Source organism: Pelecanus crispus, chromosome 1 (assembly GCF_030463565.1).
Source record: "Pelecanus crispus isolate bPelCri1 chromosome 1, bPelCri1.pri, whole genome shotgun sequence".
Lineage (NCBI taxonomy): Eukaryota > Metazoa > Chordata > Aves > Pelecaniformes > Pelecanidae > Pelecanus > Pelecanus crispus.
Window position 1 is genome coordinate 151,355,772 of NC_134643.1, and position 15,322 is coordinate 151,371,093.

The 15,322-nt window shown below is 39.9% G+C and overlaps 1 protein-coding gene across 1 annotated transcript in view; it reads left to right on the forward strand.

Annotated features, from left to right (window-relative positions):
• Positions 1-15,322, forward strand: part of OCA2 (OCA2 melanosomal transmembrane protein) — a 200,490-nt gene that overhangs the window by 87,407 nt on the left and 97,761 nt on the right. The window contains exons 15-17 of the mRNA XM_075723222.1: positions 10,143-10,290; positions 11,940-11,997; positions 13,395-13,503. Of these exons, the coding sequence (XP_075579337.1) occupies positions 10,143-10,290; positions 11,940-11,997; positions 13,395-13,503 (315 nt within the window). The remainder of the gene's footprint in view (positions 1-10,142; positions 10,291-11,939; positions 11,998-13,394; positions 13,504-15,322) is intronic.

Sequence of the window (15,322 nt, forward strand, 5' to 3'; positions counted from 1 at the left end):
ACTTCTGTATGAAACCCAAATACCAAAGAATGCTCAAGGTCAGGGTTTTGATAAGGAGCCTCCCAAGCAAAAGATCATGAATCACTGCAGAGCATAGCACGCTACACAAACTGACAGCAAGCTTTAACGCGTGCTGCAAAAAAAAGAACATGGTGCAGACCAGATGAACTAATATCGTGACCGGCAACTGTTAACAGACTCCTTAATACACTCTGGTTAATCTGTTGTTATCTCAAACCCTTCTTGCCCCACGTTGGGCGCCAAAAAGGACTGTCGTGGTTTAGCCCCAGCCAGCAACTAAGCACCACGCAGCCGCTCGCTCACGCCCCCTACCCCGATGGGATGGGGGAGAGAATCGGAGGAGTAAGAGTGAGAAACACTCCTGGGTTGAGATAAGAACAGTTTAAGAATTGAAATAAAGTAAAATAGTAATGCTAATAGTAACAGTATAATAATGATAATACTAATAATGATATACAAAGCAAGTGATGCACAATGCAATTGCTCACCACCCGCCGACCGATACCCAGACAGTTCCCGAGCAGCAATCCCTGCTCCCCGGCCAACCCCCCCCAGTTTATATACTGAGCATGACGTCATATGGTATGGAATAGCCCTTTGGTCAGTTTGGATCAACTATTCTGGCTGTGCCCCCTCCCAGTTTCTTGTGCGCCTGGCAGAGCATGGGAAGCTGAAAAAGTCCTTGACTAGCATAAGCAGTACTCAGCAACAACTAAAAACATCAGCATGTTATCAACATTCTTCTCCAAAACACAGCACTATGCCTGCTGCTAGGAAGAAAATTAACTCTATCCCAGCCGAAACCAGGACAACTTTTCCTTTTATTGCTGGGGAAGAACTACGGTGATGACTTGCAAGGCAACCCCAATGCTGCTTCAGACACTTTGAATTGAAAAAGCCCACATAAAATAATAATAATTATGCCCAGGGCCACAAGGACACTGCAGGGGCACAGAGGGGACCCAGAATAAAGTATTATGTAGCATCAGTACAGCTACATGCACTGCTCAGGGTCAGAGAACAGTCCTTAGGCCTATTCTAGTAACATATTTGTAACCATAGCAACCATTTCTTGCTAGAATCATTGAGAAGTGCAAGTACCTAGCTGGATTAAGTACATTGATAAATCTCAATGCTGAGGTGCATCTGTACCTACGTAGGTACTTCACTAGCTGCCAGTAAAGCACGTCTGGTATTTTAATGTAGCTGCAGAAAGTAGTGGGCTGTCCTCACTTGAAAATTGGTTCAGGTGAGAAAACCAGCAGGCAGATTAGGCAGAGAATAATGTCCAAAGAAAGGGATCTTTCAAGGTATTTTCAAACATTTAACTCCAAGCTCAATCTGGATGGCGGTTTTGCAATATGCATTGCATTCTACTGTCCTCACCCAAGATGCTAAATTCATGGGATGTATGGGAAATATTTTTAAATCCTGAAGAACAATGGGGAACAGGAACATCCCCCCCTGCTCCTCTCTGCAATCCAGTTGTATATATTAACAATGAATAGTTAACATTTTAATTCTCCTACTGTGGATGACAGCATGCATGTTAAAATTAAAAGATACAGCTTTCTTATGAATTATCTTGGATCATGGTCAATGGCTCGATGTCCAAATGGAGACCGGTGACAAGTGGGGTCCCTCAGGGGTCTGTACTGGGACCAGTGCTGTTTAATATCTTCATCAATGACATAGACAGTGGGATCAAGTGCGCCCTCAGCAAGTTTGCAGGTGACACCAAGCTGAGCGGTGCGGTTGACATGCCAGAAGGACGAGATGTCATCCAAAGGGACCTGGACAAGCTGGAGAGGTGGGCCTGTGTGAACCTCATGAGGTTCAACAAGGCCAAGCGCAAGGTCCTGCACCTGGGACGGGGCAACCCCTGGTATCAGTACAGGCTGGGGGATGAAGGGATTGAGAGCAGCCCTGTGGAGAAGGACTTAGGGGTACTGGTGGATGAAAAGCTGGACATGAGCCAGCAATGTGTGCTGGCAGCCCAGAAAGCCAACCAAATCCTGGGCTGCATCAAAAGCAGCGTGGCCAGCCGGTCGAGGGAGGTGATTCTGCCCCTCTGCTCTGCTCTGGTGAGACCTCACCTGGAGTGCTGCGTCCAGCTCTGGGGCCCTCAGCACAAGAAGGACATGGACCTGCTGGAGCGGGTCCAGAGGAGGGCCACAAAAATGATCAGAGGGCTGGAACACCTCTCCTATGAGGCCAGGCTGAGAGAGTTGGGGTTGTTCAGCCTGGAGAAGAGAAGGCTGCGGGGACACCTTACTGTGGCCTTCCAGTACTTAAAGGGGGCCTGTGGGAAGGATGTGGGCAATCTTTTTAGCAAGGCCTGATGCGACAGGACAAGGAATAATAGAATTAAACTAAAGAGGAATAGATATAGACTGGATATAAGAAAGAAATTTTTTACAATGAGGGTGGTGAAGCACTGGAACAGGTTGCCCAGAGAGGTAGTGGAGGCCCCATCCCTGGAAACATTCCAGGTCAGGCTGGACGGGGCTGTGAGCAACCTGGTCTGGTTAAAGCTGTCCCTGCTCGCTGCAGGGGGGTTGGGCTGGATGACCTCTAAAGGTCCCTTCCAACCCAAAGCATTCTATGATTCTGTGATCTAAGATCATATATTTCTGGTACATATTGTGTTTTTTATTTTAACGAACTGTAAGACTTTCAGTCTCAAAGGAACTAGGAACTTATGGTCCCTGCAGACCTTGTGTATACTCCTTCTTGGATAATATATCAGGATCTGTGATGGTCATGGTTTTATGTTTGAAAAGGTAAAAAAAAAAAAAAAAAAAAATCTGTCTTTTATTATTTGCACCTTCAATAGCTCTTCTAATGATCAGGAAGGAAAATAAGTATAGTTATTTGCTTTATACAGATTCAAGACTTTTATATTTTTAAACATTTTATATAATTTTATGTTTAAAATCCTGTATATGTCCTTTGTACTGCTTTAGAGTTGATGGAGCATTCCCCTTGGAAAGAGGACAATGTTGATCTGTCTTTTCTTGTTTTCAGATGATAAAAATAGTATTCTGACATTGCAGAATAAGGGAAATATGACAATCTCATATTATTCGCTTAGTGCATTGATAATGTAGCCACCACAAGAAGGCAACTGTAATATTACTTTACCTGCCTTATGCAGAAAGAAAGTATAATACAGTGGCATTTTGAATCAATAGAGCAGCACTTCACAATTTTATTATACACATTTTTTGTGGAAAGAATCAGTACAGAAAAATCACTGATGGGAGGTAAAAACTTAGGAAGTTGCAGCACTTGTCCTCCCTGGATTTTTGTATGCATACCACAACTGTGGAATGATTATACAGATATACACTGGTTGGCAAGACCTGACCTTATCATTAACAGTGTTTTGGTGAAGATATGACAAAATTTTTCACTTTATTCTGATGGTTCTGAAACTCATAAGATCTTCCTGATATACAGAGCTTAAGAGAACAATTTAGATTAATTTAACATGTGCTCTGTATCTGTTTGCTGCAGGGAGCTTTCACTGTGATATTTCAAATAAAAGTGTAACCTTGACAGATTTTAAATTATTCCTGCCATTTTAATTTATCAAAATGAGCTGAACTTACTAGTCACCATTTTTACGTTTAAACCAGTTGCTAAAAGATATGGTGAGTCCGAAGCGTATTTCATTATTTTGCTCTTCACTTTGCCTTATTAAAAGCATTAGATGAGGCAGTATCTTTTGGATTACAGGAGTTGTCCTCTTGAGGCTGTATCTTATAATGATTCTTTTTTCCTTAATAGGACATTGGGAATACCATCTTTAAGTGTTTTTTTTTTTTTCTGTTTTTTTTTTTTTTTTTTTTCTTCTCTTTTTTCCTGGTATTGAAAGGACCTCAGCAGTAGTTATGTTTGGTGCAAAATGTTTTATGATTGGAATGTATCTATTCATTTTTGAGAAGAAGATAATGAATTGAACAGAGTTGGTGTTTGTTTGTTTGTTTTTTTTTTTAAATTGTGAGACTTTAATGGAAACAGGCTAAATTGGTTTTCATTGGTAAGTCTGGCAGTCTGAGTTAAAATTTTTTGATAGTAAATCAGAATTATTTTTCTAGGTTTCAAAACTCATGAAAATTTTCTGAAACAAACTACACTGGAACTTTAGGTAAATGCATGCTCAAAATACTTGAGACTCTACTTCCCATGACCCTGTGCTATTCTCAGTGTAATAGAACAGAGTATTGTGATCACATTAGGCAAGTGCTAATGAGAACACGTGAAACCCAAATATACTCAGATTCCTGCTTTTAAAAGATGGGGAGCTGCATTAGAGGACACTAAGGGGTAAAACCACAAGGATTGAAATAACTTTGTGGTTCTAAGTCTGACTTACCCAGAGATGAGAGCAGAGTCCATATCACCTGGGAGAGATCCCATCTGTTCAGGGACAAACCAACTGAAGAGTAATACATGTCTTTATCAACCATCCTGAAATGTTATGAGAGATCTAACCCTCTGTAATATCTGCAGATTACTCCATCTAAGTGTTATGTGACCATCATAGAGATATTAAATTTAATATTCCCTTATAAAATGCAGGGGTAGGCTTGTAGCATTGTAGATACTTTCCATAGCTAAAATTACAGGGGGAAACCCAAAGCACAGTGAGGAAAAATTCCAGTTACATTTTTAAGGAGGAGGATACTTGTAGTTTTGCAGCTTTCTGAACAGCCTAACTCCTGGGGCTGCTCCAGCTTGCCCAGAAGGAAAATCCTGGGAGATGACTTAGGTGGGCGACACCATCTGAGCTTTGCAGTTTTCTGCCCGGGCTCCAGCTGCTTTGCTGCAGGGATGAGGACGTCCTGTAAGTCCTGTGCCATGGATGCAATCCCATGCTGGACAATCAAACTGGCATTAGGTACCTCGGTGACCACATGGGGCCCAAGCTGTTGGACTTTGAATCAAAAAGCTTATATAAATGCTCCGTATTGCTTTATGCAGCATTGTGCAGATTTCTTGTATTCCTTTGCAAATATTTAGCCGAATAAGGCAAAGTGTGTTTTGTTGCAGTTTTGAAGACCCTGCAATGCTTATGCCTCTGCTTATCTTTATCCATGATTGATAAACTGGACTACTCAAAGGAATAAAGACAAGGACATTTCAGGCTTTTTTTTTTTCAGAATTACAGCCTTATGCTTGTGTCCTGTTGAGGGGTGGGACCTCTAGGAGAGGCATGAAATGTTGAGCTGGAATATCCCTCAAGGTGAATTCTTTCTACACTTCGGTTTCACATTTCTGACTTAGTTTCTGTGCTTTTAAAATGGAGATGACACTTACCGTCTAATAATGCTTAGACGATTAATTATATAATATCAAGGATTAAAAAAATACTAAAAGTTATAGATATTATTATTACTAGATTAAGCTATAATGCATCGTACTTAATTTGCTTTTCAGTTACTATTTAAACAGAAATGTTCTGAGAAGTTAGCTAAGAAAAATAATTGCCTTACTGAAAAAAGTTTAGCTACAATAGCATGTGGAGAAAAAAAAAAATCACATTCAGAGGAACATGCTTTGCATGTCATTAGTCACAGCCCAGCAGTGCAAACTTGTGTTGCTTGCAAAAAGGTAGTTAGTGTATTTAGTGCACTTGCAAGTTAAAAATTGCCATTTTATGATAATTCTTATCATCTCATCAAGGCTGGTCATGCTCTTCTGAGTATCTTCAATTAACAAGACTGGCCTTTTCAGATTCTAGGACTGGGAATTAATTACACTCAGTTTTTGAGGATGTCGTCTTTGTTATTGACATTTGGGTGGGAGGGAATGTGTGATTACTGTAAGTGAAAATAAGTCTGACTATTAATTGTCAGATGGCAGAAAGAATATGCATTTTTAAATGAAACAATGTTTTCTAAAATGCAGAAATGTTTTCTAAAATGTCACAGCTCAGGTCAGTAGCTGAAACTCCATTAAATTTAATGGGCCTAAGACGTCATATCTGTGGTCTCCATGGTAAAATATGATAAATGACAAAACCAGAACAGATTAACAGCATACGGTTTACATGTTTGCTGATCCTTTATTTGATCCTAGAGCTAAGCCAAAAATTATTCTTTTCTTGTTGGAAATGGACTACTGGGGGGGAGGGGGGGGTGGGGAGGAAGAAAGAAAAAGAAAAAAAGAATTATTTTGTGAAATAATAATGCTAGGTATATTGCTGTTGTGCCTTGTGGGCTTCATGAATCTACCATGTTCACAAAGAATTTAGTATCATAATGGGCTGAATTCCCTGACTGAGCTGCAGCTATTCTATCTTCTTTTTCTCCAGATCACTGCATACTAAAATTTGCCTTGCTTATATCACTTCAATTACTGCTACTACACTTGCAGTTGAATGTTAATTTACCTGCTTTAATGATAAACTGCCATGAAAGGTACATGCGATACAGACATACCATTTCAATTATTAGCAATAGACCTAGCAATGGTAGGATAAATTGGTTAGTAGGCTGATCCACCATAAAGCTAACCCTGTGAAAACCCTGCAGATTGGGTTTGTTGGACAAGTGAGTAGGGTGAGTTCATCTTGGTGTAATATGAACATTAGATCCCCCTTAAGGAGGGGACAGGAAGTTAAGGACACAGGGAAACGGGATGCAAGACCTTCCCATTCAAGGCAGCCAAATGTTGCCTTAGCCATAATTTCAAACTGATTGATAAGACCCCACAGGTGCGTGAAGCCGTTGTCCATAATGTGTAACATAGTATGTCATAAAATATCAGATGTTCCTAAACTCTTGGGGTTGCTGCTTAAACGGATTTGCAGACTTGAAATGGGAGAAGTATAGAAAGGCCCAAAGGTTTTTGACTGGCTTCAGTGTTCACACTGACCTCAAGCGTCCTGATTTATATTTCCTTCAAAACAAGAACTACTGCTAATACATATGTATCAACTGATGCCATAATGGGGTATTACAATAAGAGTGTGGATGAAAGAGAAATAAGAGAAACTTTCTGTGGGATGACCTAGAAAACCTCTTCACAAATTATTACTGCAACAGGAGTCACAGTATAAAAGATGTATTGACTGTTCTAATTTTCAAAGGACGTTTTGCTCTGAAGTAAATTCCACAGCAGGTTGAATGTTCACATCCTTGGGATGTTTAGAAAACTAACGACTGAACGATCAAGCATGCAGTCGCTGTGCCTAAAAGCAAGATAAAAACCATGTGAAAACACATATATTTTTTAACATAGACCAGAAAGCACTAGGCCAACATTGCTGAACCTGGAGGTTAGCCCCACGGCACTTCAGACATGGAACAGGAATGTGCAATGCAAGTCGTGCTGCTTTCTGCTCTGCAGGTTTGTTTGTAGCACAGATATAGTGACGCTAGCTGCCTCTTTCTGAAGGGGAGAAGATAAAGATTCTTTGTAGGAAAATACCTGCCAGAGATCTGCTTCTCGGTTAGATGATGAAAGATTCAACTTTCCTCCATCAGAAAAATCCTTGGTAGAAATTTCACTTGGAAAGGATGGGGGGAAATGTTATGGCAGGATGAACAGACATGATCAGAGAAGGTGTTGCAGCAAAGACAAGCTATCAGAAAACATGATAGCAAACTGGATAATCATGCTTCATGAGCATTTGCCAGAGAAAAAGACAAAACCACACACTTTCTCTTGGACTGCTGATGAAGATGATGAGACACTTTCAAAGCTACAGTCCAATTGACTTGAAAATTGCATGAGAGAGCAGTATAAAAGGACCATTCACCTGCTGAGGTGGGGTCTCCCCTTTCACCTGCTTCAATTACATACAAAAGTTTCTACCTTTTTCAGGCTAGGGCAGCATGTAGGACCATAGAAATATTTCTTTCACCCCAAAGGGCTCAGGAAACTTTTTCAAAGAAAAACAAATTGTCTGGGAAGTTGCACAGGAAAGTGTGCAAGAAAGCCACGTTCCAACATTTCTTCATCTAGTCTTGATTATCTATATGGGAAGGAACAACTTCCCAGCTCATGATTTCAGACCAGTTTCAAGGTAGATGTTATGAGGTGGAAGTTGCAAATTGAAATAGCTTGTTGCCCCTTTGACCAAAAACTGTGGAACTGAAGCAGACCCCAAACGTGGTCACTTGTTTCTTTCAGAAATAACTATTTACAGTGCTTACAAATTCAGGGACTTAAAATTTAACCTTGCCATCTTATTAAAGAAAAAAATGCCACCATTTCTGAGGTTTAAAATAAGGGTTTTTTTGCATAGCTCCCATCCATCCTAATCCTCAAAAAGAGTTGGTTTGCTTTTTGTTTTTTTTTTTCCTGTGGGAAACAGAAGATCAGCTGTGGCCTACAGCTTTGTCACTTTCTTGTTTATGTTCCAGAATAGAATGGAAATCCACTGCTGATACAGTTGTGTGTGTCATAAATGTTGATGGAAGAGTAAATGATGGTCAAGACAGGGTCTCTGCACAAAGTCATGTGGATCCTTTGATAAGCATGACTTACCCATGTTTAAATATAATTTAGTCTCAGATTATGATCCCAGCAAAAATCACCAAATATATTGCAAAGAGGTATATTCTGCCCCTTTTTGGTACCTGGGGTTCAGGTATGAATCCCTTCTTGGAAGAAAAGCTTTAGCTGAGCACAAGTTGTTTAATAACCTGGGACAGTCTTTGGGCTTTAGACAGTGTGAATTAAAATTTCGGGTCTTGCACTGTAAAGGTCAGGCAAAGATTACCATTTTCATGATGTGTTGTTGTCTATAGACATGAACCATAAAAAATGTGAGTCAATTGCTGTTCAGATCCCTTTTTTGTGTCAACTGGACACGCTTACTTTTGCTCTTAAATGTTTGAATTGTTTCAAGTCTAATTCCCTCTTATGGTTAATCTTTATGTGATTCAGTCTGTATTATTATTATAAATAGTAACAAAGGAAGGAGGGGAATTAAACACATTTAGTACTCTTATTGATAGTAGATACCACGAACGACTAGGGATTTGCAGCAGCAAATGTTAATATCGCTGCCTACATCAAAACGTGTTTAAATATTTCTTTTGTTATTACATAAATTATTTTTTATAAATAATGCATATAGTTTGTATACATGGTGCAAAGACTTCCACATCCATTTCTTAGGATAAGAACAATTTGCTGATTGAGCAGGCATCTTAAGATATAAAGCCTTGAATTCATGACACACTATCTTAAATGACATGAAATTTGAGGGGAACAGAAAATAAAGGTGAAGAAACATCCTGTTGCTTCATCAGGAAGCATTTGTGCAGACAGTTTCTGTACGACTATTCTGCTTTTATTTCTTTAGTGATTTCCTGGAAAATCCAAAGATTTTTTGGCATGTCCAGTGTAAGGTCCTTCCTGAACAGGAACAAAGACCTTTCGATCAGTCTCCAAGGCCTTGATAATACTGGAAAAAGTATAAATCAAAAAGTGTTGAAAAACCTGACAAGATTTTGGAGACCGATTTCAAGTGTTAATCAGTCTGTCTGAGCTTGCACAGGATCAGACATCATTCAGGTCTGCATGCAGGTGATGGCAGCTGTGTTTATGACTATTTTCAGTGCCTAAGGAAACCCTTAAAATGTTATTAAATTATATTCCATAAGACAGTGCTAAATTTCGGTTTTGCCTTACATTGATAAAATTGCCTGTATGAATGTAGAGTGAATGGAAACGTCCATTCTGAATAGAGTGAAGGAGCATTTGCTGTAATTCCTAACTACAAAGTGACTAGTATGTTGTTAGCAGTATAGTGATGCATATTGGCAGTTTATTTTCCAATGAAAAATGAATGTGATACGATTTCAGCACTAAAGCTTGTAGAAGGCACTTGCAAGCGTTTGAAGACAGTACTTTTTCTTTGGAAAAGGACTTTGAGATTAATTTATTTAAAATTTTAAAAAGGTTTTATTTATTTTTCTTCCCTTCAGCTCTGCAAAATTAATGCCTTAAAAATAAGCTTCCAAAGTGGAAAATTGTTGGGAAACCATTCCAATCATTTTAACAGCCTTGAGTTCAGGGCTCGTTACACATATTTTGTGTGTCTCTGGTTTCATATGCATTACACCTGCTTTAAGATAAGCGATTTTGCTTCTTTTTAGAGCTGAAACATGAGATCTATGTTTGGAGACTGACTGCACAGCGCATTAACCCAGCCAGCAGAGAGGAGACTGCTGTGAAATGCCTCTTGATGCAGAAGGTGCTGACTCTGGAGATGCTCCTGAGGAAGAAGCTGAGGACGTTTCACAGGTGAGCAGGGACCAGCATGTCCCACCTCCCCTGCTCCGACCCTCAGCGGGGGCAAGCTGAAGGCACATGCAGTTTGTTGGACTGGCAGGGACCTCCTGCTCATCTCAGTCTACAGACAGGAATGATAGTGTGGCTTTGTTAACGTCAGAGGCAATATTTCTGTTGGGTCAATGAGCCACCTCTAGTAATTTTAGGCAGAGCTGGAAGTGAAGGCTTTCAGGGATCTTCTCCGGGACTAGAGCTATATTCTTAGTTGTCTCCTGATCAGATGGGTGTTGGGGCAGATATGAAGAGCCACCCCCAGCCTCAGTAAAACACGAAGTATTTTAGGACAAAACCCATGTGTAAGGCCTGGAAAATATATGTCAATATGACCCAAATTTCAAGGCCTAGAAATTTCAGGTAGCTTTTGGTTTAAAAAGGTCACAAATACATCATTAGATTTTTCCTTGCAATAGTGGTTCCAGCATAGTAAAATGTTATATTTTTTTTCTTTAACAGAAAAATTCAAGTGTTCTTCAGTGAACTGTTGAGTTTGAAAAACATATCACCAGTGAATTGCTGTGTTTTAAAATAGTTTCATAATCAAATCTTCAGTGTGAACACAATTGTAGGCTTAATTAACTGTTTATGTATAGAAAAGAAAAAGTGTTTATAAACTAGGACTAACAAAAATGCTAACCTTATTTTCTTTATGTTCCGGCAAAAATAACTGTTATGCTATGGAGTTTGATGACTGAGAATAGCAGTGATAAATAGTCCAAAAATGAATTGACTAAACTAAAGTGACAGTGAAATAATTAATTTTTATTAATAAACATGTTAAATAGACAGTATGGACAAGGACATGTAAATATATGATTTCTTAAACTCTTCTAGTAATAAGATGATTTTTGTTTATATAATATTTGCTGATATTGTGCACTTTGAATGGAGTGACCATTTTACTACTAAAAGACAAAAACAGCTGTTAAAATCACCTCCTTTTTAAAACCTTATAGCAGATTATTAGACTTTACGACACTCTAAAGAAGACACTTCTGAAGTATAAATAAAAATTTTATATTTAATCTTGAAAACCAGGATTCCTCCAGCACAGTACATTTACAGCAATGTAAAAATTCATTAGCATTAACAACAGTGCTCCTGAACTACAAACCCCAAGGCTTTTTGCTGGAGGGCTGACTATGCTGATAACATGACAAAGTTATTCAGATCTTAAAAACTTCATTATAAAATGCAAATGTGAAATATATGTGTTCTGACTTGTTGATGTTAGCACACGACCCTCATTTTATCGCAGCAGGGCATACATCAACTCCTGAAACTATTAAGGGGACGACATATTGCATATAGCCAGATCCTATACTGGGGTCCATAGTCTGGAGGCTAGCTCCTTCTAAGCCTGTGGCACTGTTTATGAACTGAAGGGTTTGTGTATAAGTGGAGCGTATTTCAAAAGTGGAGTCTTAAGTAAACACTCACCCGAATTTTGCTGCTGGCTGTAAGAAGGCCACAACTCCTTTGTGGTATGAGATACTCCATACGGGGGAAAGGGTGATCTATTCATGATGGGAGGGATTTATTCCAACACTCTTGGCAGAGCTCTCATTTCACTCTGGAAAAAAGCAGGTGTCATTTTCTTTCAGGCAAATTTCACAAGAAGATAAAAACTGGGAAACAAATATTCAGGAACTCCAGAAAAAAGTAAGTAGATGGCAGTTTTTCTCAGTAGCCGTGTAAGCAGACCTATGCTTTTATACAGAGAGACTGCTCTGACTCTAATGCAAATTTAATAACTCTCATGACAGCAGAAAAGCTGGCAGGCAGCCTGGCTGGCTTCTCAGTGGGATGGGGTTACTGAAGCACATTGTGAGTTTTTCTTAGGCTTTATACTCTGTTCCTCAGAAAAATATCATTTAAAGGATCAATAAATGATTCAGCAGTGTTTTCTTAAATTTTTAATCCATGGCCAGAAAGACTCAGAAGGTGTCAATAGGCTGTTTGTAACCATGATGCATGACGATAGAGGACACTCCTGCTGATGTACCGAATACAGATGCTAAATTACTGTGACATGCCCACTTTATTATTCAAGTAGGGATAAACCACTTGGATAAATCCTCTTCTTTTTGCTCTCCAGACGTTAACACTGCCTAAGTCTTTATGTTGAAGCTGGGTCTGATGAGATGTAAACTCTGTAGTGGGATTAATTTCACCTAAATTTAATTGTCTAAATGTCACATCCTCTCCACTTCACTGGAATCACTAATGAATCCAGGCCTATGTTTGGGAGCTCATGTCCTTGACTGGGACATCACTGTCCTACGTCACACCAAAACAGAACAAACCCAATGAATTTCTTACTAGGTTTTACACTGTTTTCAAGGCATTGCATAACAGACAAACTTTTTAAAGAATGGAGATTTGCTTGTGCTTTAGTAGAGCTTTAAACTATGTGGAAGAGACTGGCAATGAGAGAGGGACTCAGGCTGGGAGGTGATTCCCTGGGTGGGTGGCAAAAGTGAGATCAGAGCAGAGAAGCAGAGTCATGATGGAAAGTGCTGGGTCTGAGGGTGAGAGCATGAGGAGGTTGGCAGAGGGATGCAGGAGCTGGGCACGGGGGTGTAGAAGCTGCATATGGTTTATGGGCTTGACATGGCAATGAGAATTGTACAGGAGGCATGAAAGATCTGACCTCTAGGCTAGGTTATAGGTTTTCAAACCATACATGCAAAAAAGGGTGATTTTGTCCAGGGTCGTGACACCACAGAGGGCCTGGAGTGCCCTCTGTAGTAGGAGTTGCATTTCAAACCTACTTCTCCTACTGAAATCAAGTTCTGATGTGGGTAGCTGAACACAGCTGAATGTATGCAGCAGGTGCTAGCTACTTGTATCTCTTAGATCACATTGGGTCACATATTCATGTTTTTTATAGGTATGCATGAAATGCTTCAATTTAAATATTTCTGTCTTTTATGCTGAAGAGGAATATACAATACAGGAACAGAAGTTCGGGCTTCACATATCCTTTTGTGAACTCTATGCATAATGGATAGCTCCTTCTTTAATACAGTTAGTAATTTTTTTCTCCTTGTCTACAGCACAGAATAACAGACAAAATTCTTCTCATCAAATGCCTGACTGTGCTGGGATGTGTTATTCTCATGTTTTTTCTCAACTCATTTGTTCCAGGCATCTACCTAGATCTTGGTAAGTTTCATAGTTTTGTTCTATCTAAGTAAAACAAACACTCCCCACCCCTGAAAAAAACAGTAATATTTTTCTGAGTCTGGATCTTTTCAGAAAGCCCTTTCCCATATGTCACTGGCCTTGCAATTCCACCAGGTTAATCAGAACAGCAGTTTCTCAGAACAGGTTTCCAAAATGCAGTCACGTCCCAGTCACCCCAGGAGGAATAACAGAGTGCTCATGCCTTCATTTTTCTGACTTCCCAGTACTAATGAGCTGGCTAAACATTACAGAATGAGCAAATTTGACCTCAGCATCATTGCACTGTAGGTTTGAGTGAATGGCCAAGATGCATTATGGAGATCAGAAAATAATCACTCCATGGAAGAAGAAAAAAGTAGCCTGGCATTATTTCTTAAGTATAGATAACTTTTTGTATAACTTCTAGTCTCTGCTACTTTATCACTAGAATAAATCATTTCCCAAAATAAAATCAGGAAGACACTGTATATATGTGAAATGAAAGTAGCTGTGTGAATACTTTCTATGTATATACCTATATGTGCAGACTTTTATATAGTTGTAAATCTGTATGAGGACAGGCTCTGTATATCTTAAAAGCATAACCAAATTAAAGCTCACATGTTACTGAAGGACAGTCATAAAACCTACCTGTGCATTGCCCTACAAAAAGTTAAAAATGTTTTTTTAGCTGCCCAGCACTTGAAAGTTATGGAATTTCAGGTTTATGTTTTTTCATGCAAACTGAATTCCTCCACTGTGTACATCCATCTCACTGGCTGAAAGATTCAACAGTCTTGAAGAGGAATAACTCATAATCAATAAATCATTGATTGAATTATCATGTACACAGATACTGCATTGAAATCCATTTTTGTTATGCACATTATAGATCTAATTATAGCTGTACAATGGTGATCAGGTTGTAAATGAGACCTTCCATATCTGCTGCTGCCACTTCTGGTGTATCGACTGGCTTAGAAAGGTACCAGTAGCAGAAGGCTGTGCTCTCTGCTGGGACTTAGGGAAACACCAGTGTTGTGTATTGCCATCACCAGTGGGAGGATATGGGCTAGTGTGTCTGGAGCAACATGCTTTAATAGGTATAGCTTTGCTGCTAGATGCATTTGTTCCAGGGACTGATCCCCAGCCCTCAGGCCTTAGAAGTGTGGGATGGCTTGTGTCCACGCTGCTCAGACCTTGTCCCTTGAGAGCAGACTGGCCGTATCTCCACAGCACAGCAATTGGCCCTGTGTTTCCTCTTGACATTGTATGTATGGGTTAATTAATTTTTAGGTTCGCAGCAAGGGCAGTTTTGTAGCCTAGCAGAGCTGTGTTTTAAGATTATAAGGCTGAGGGCATATGTTGCATTATCTGGTACATGCTATGGAGTTTGAGTGCATGAAGCCACCAGGGATAACATAACATTGGATGGAGTAACTGTACAGAGCAGAGAGACCCAAACCTGATCCAGACTCAGCCATGCTCCTGTTTGGGTGTGATCCCTGAAATGAATTGTCTCTAGAACTGCACCTTGGTTTATTTTTATCTCAGATGAAACAAGCTGGGTTGCTGCAAAAGAGTCTGGGAGCAAAGCAACACTACACAAGGGGGACTCTGGGGGACCAGGACCTTGCAGTGGACTTGGGCTAAGCAGTTATCTAACACTGTTGATATACCCAGCAAGACCTTGTTGGCATGAAGTGGAAGTTCTGGTGCCCTGGAGCACTATGAGGTTAGGAAAGGGGCCATGCCAGCCAGGCTTTCTTCCCCATTTCAGCCACTGCCGCAGCTGCTGTGGCAGCTTCCCTGTTCAAGG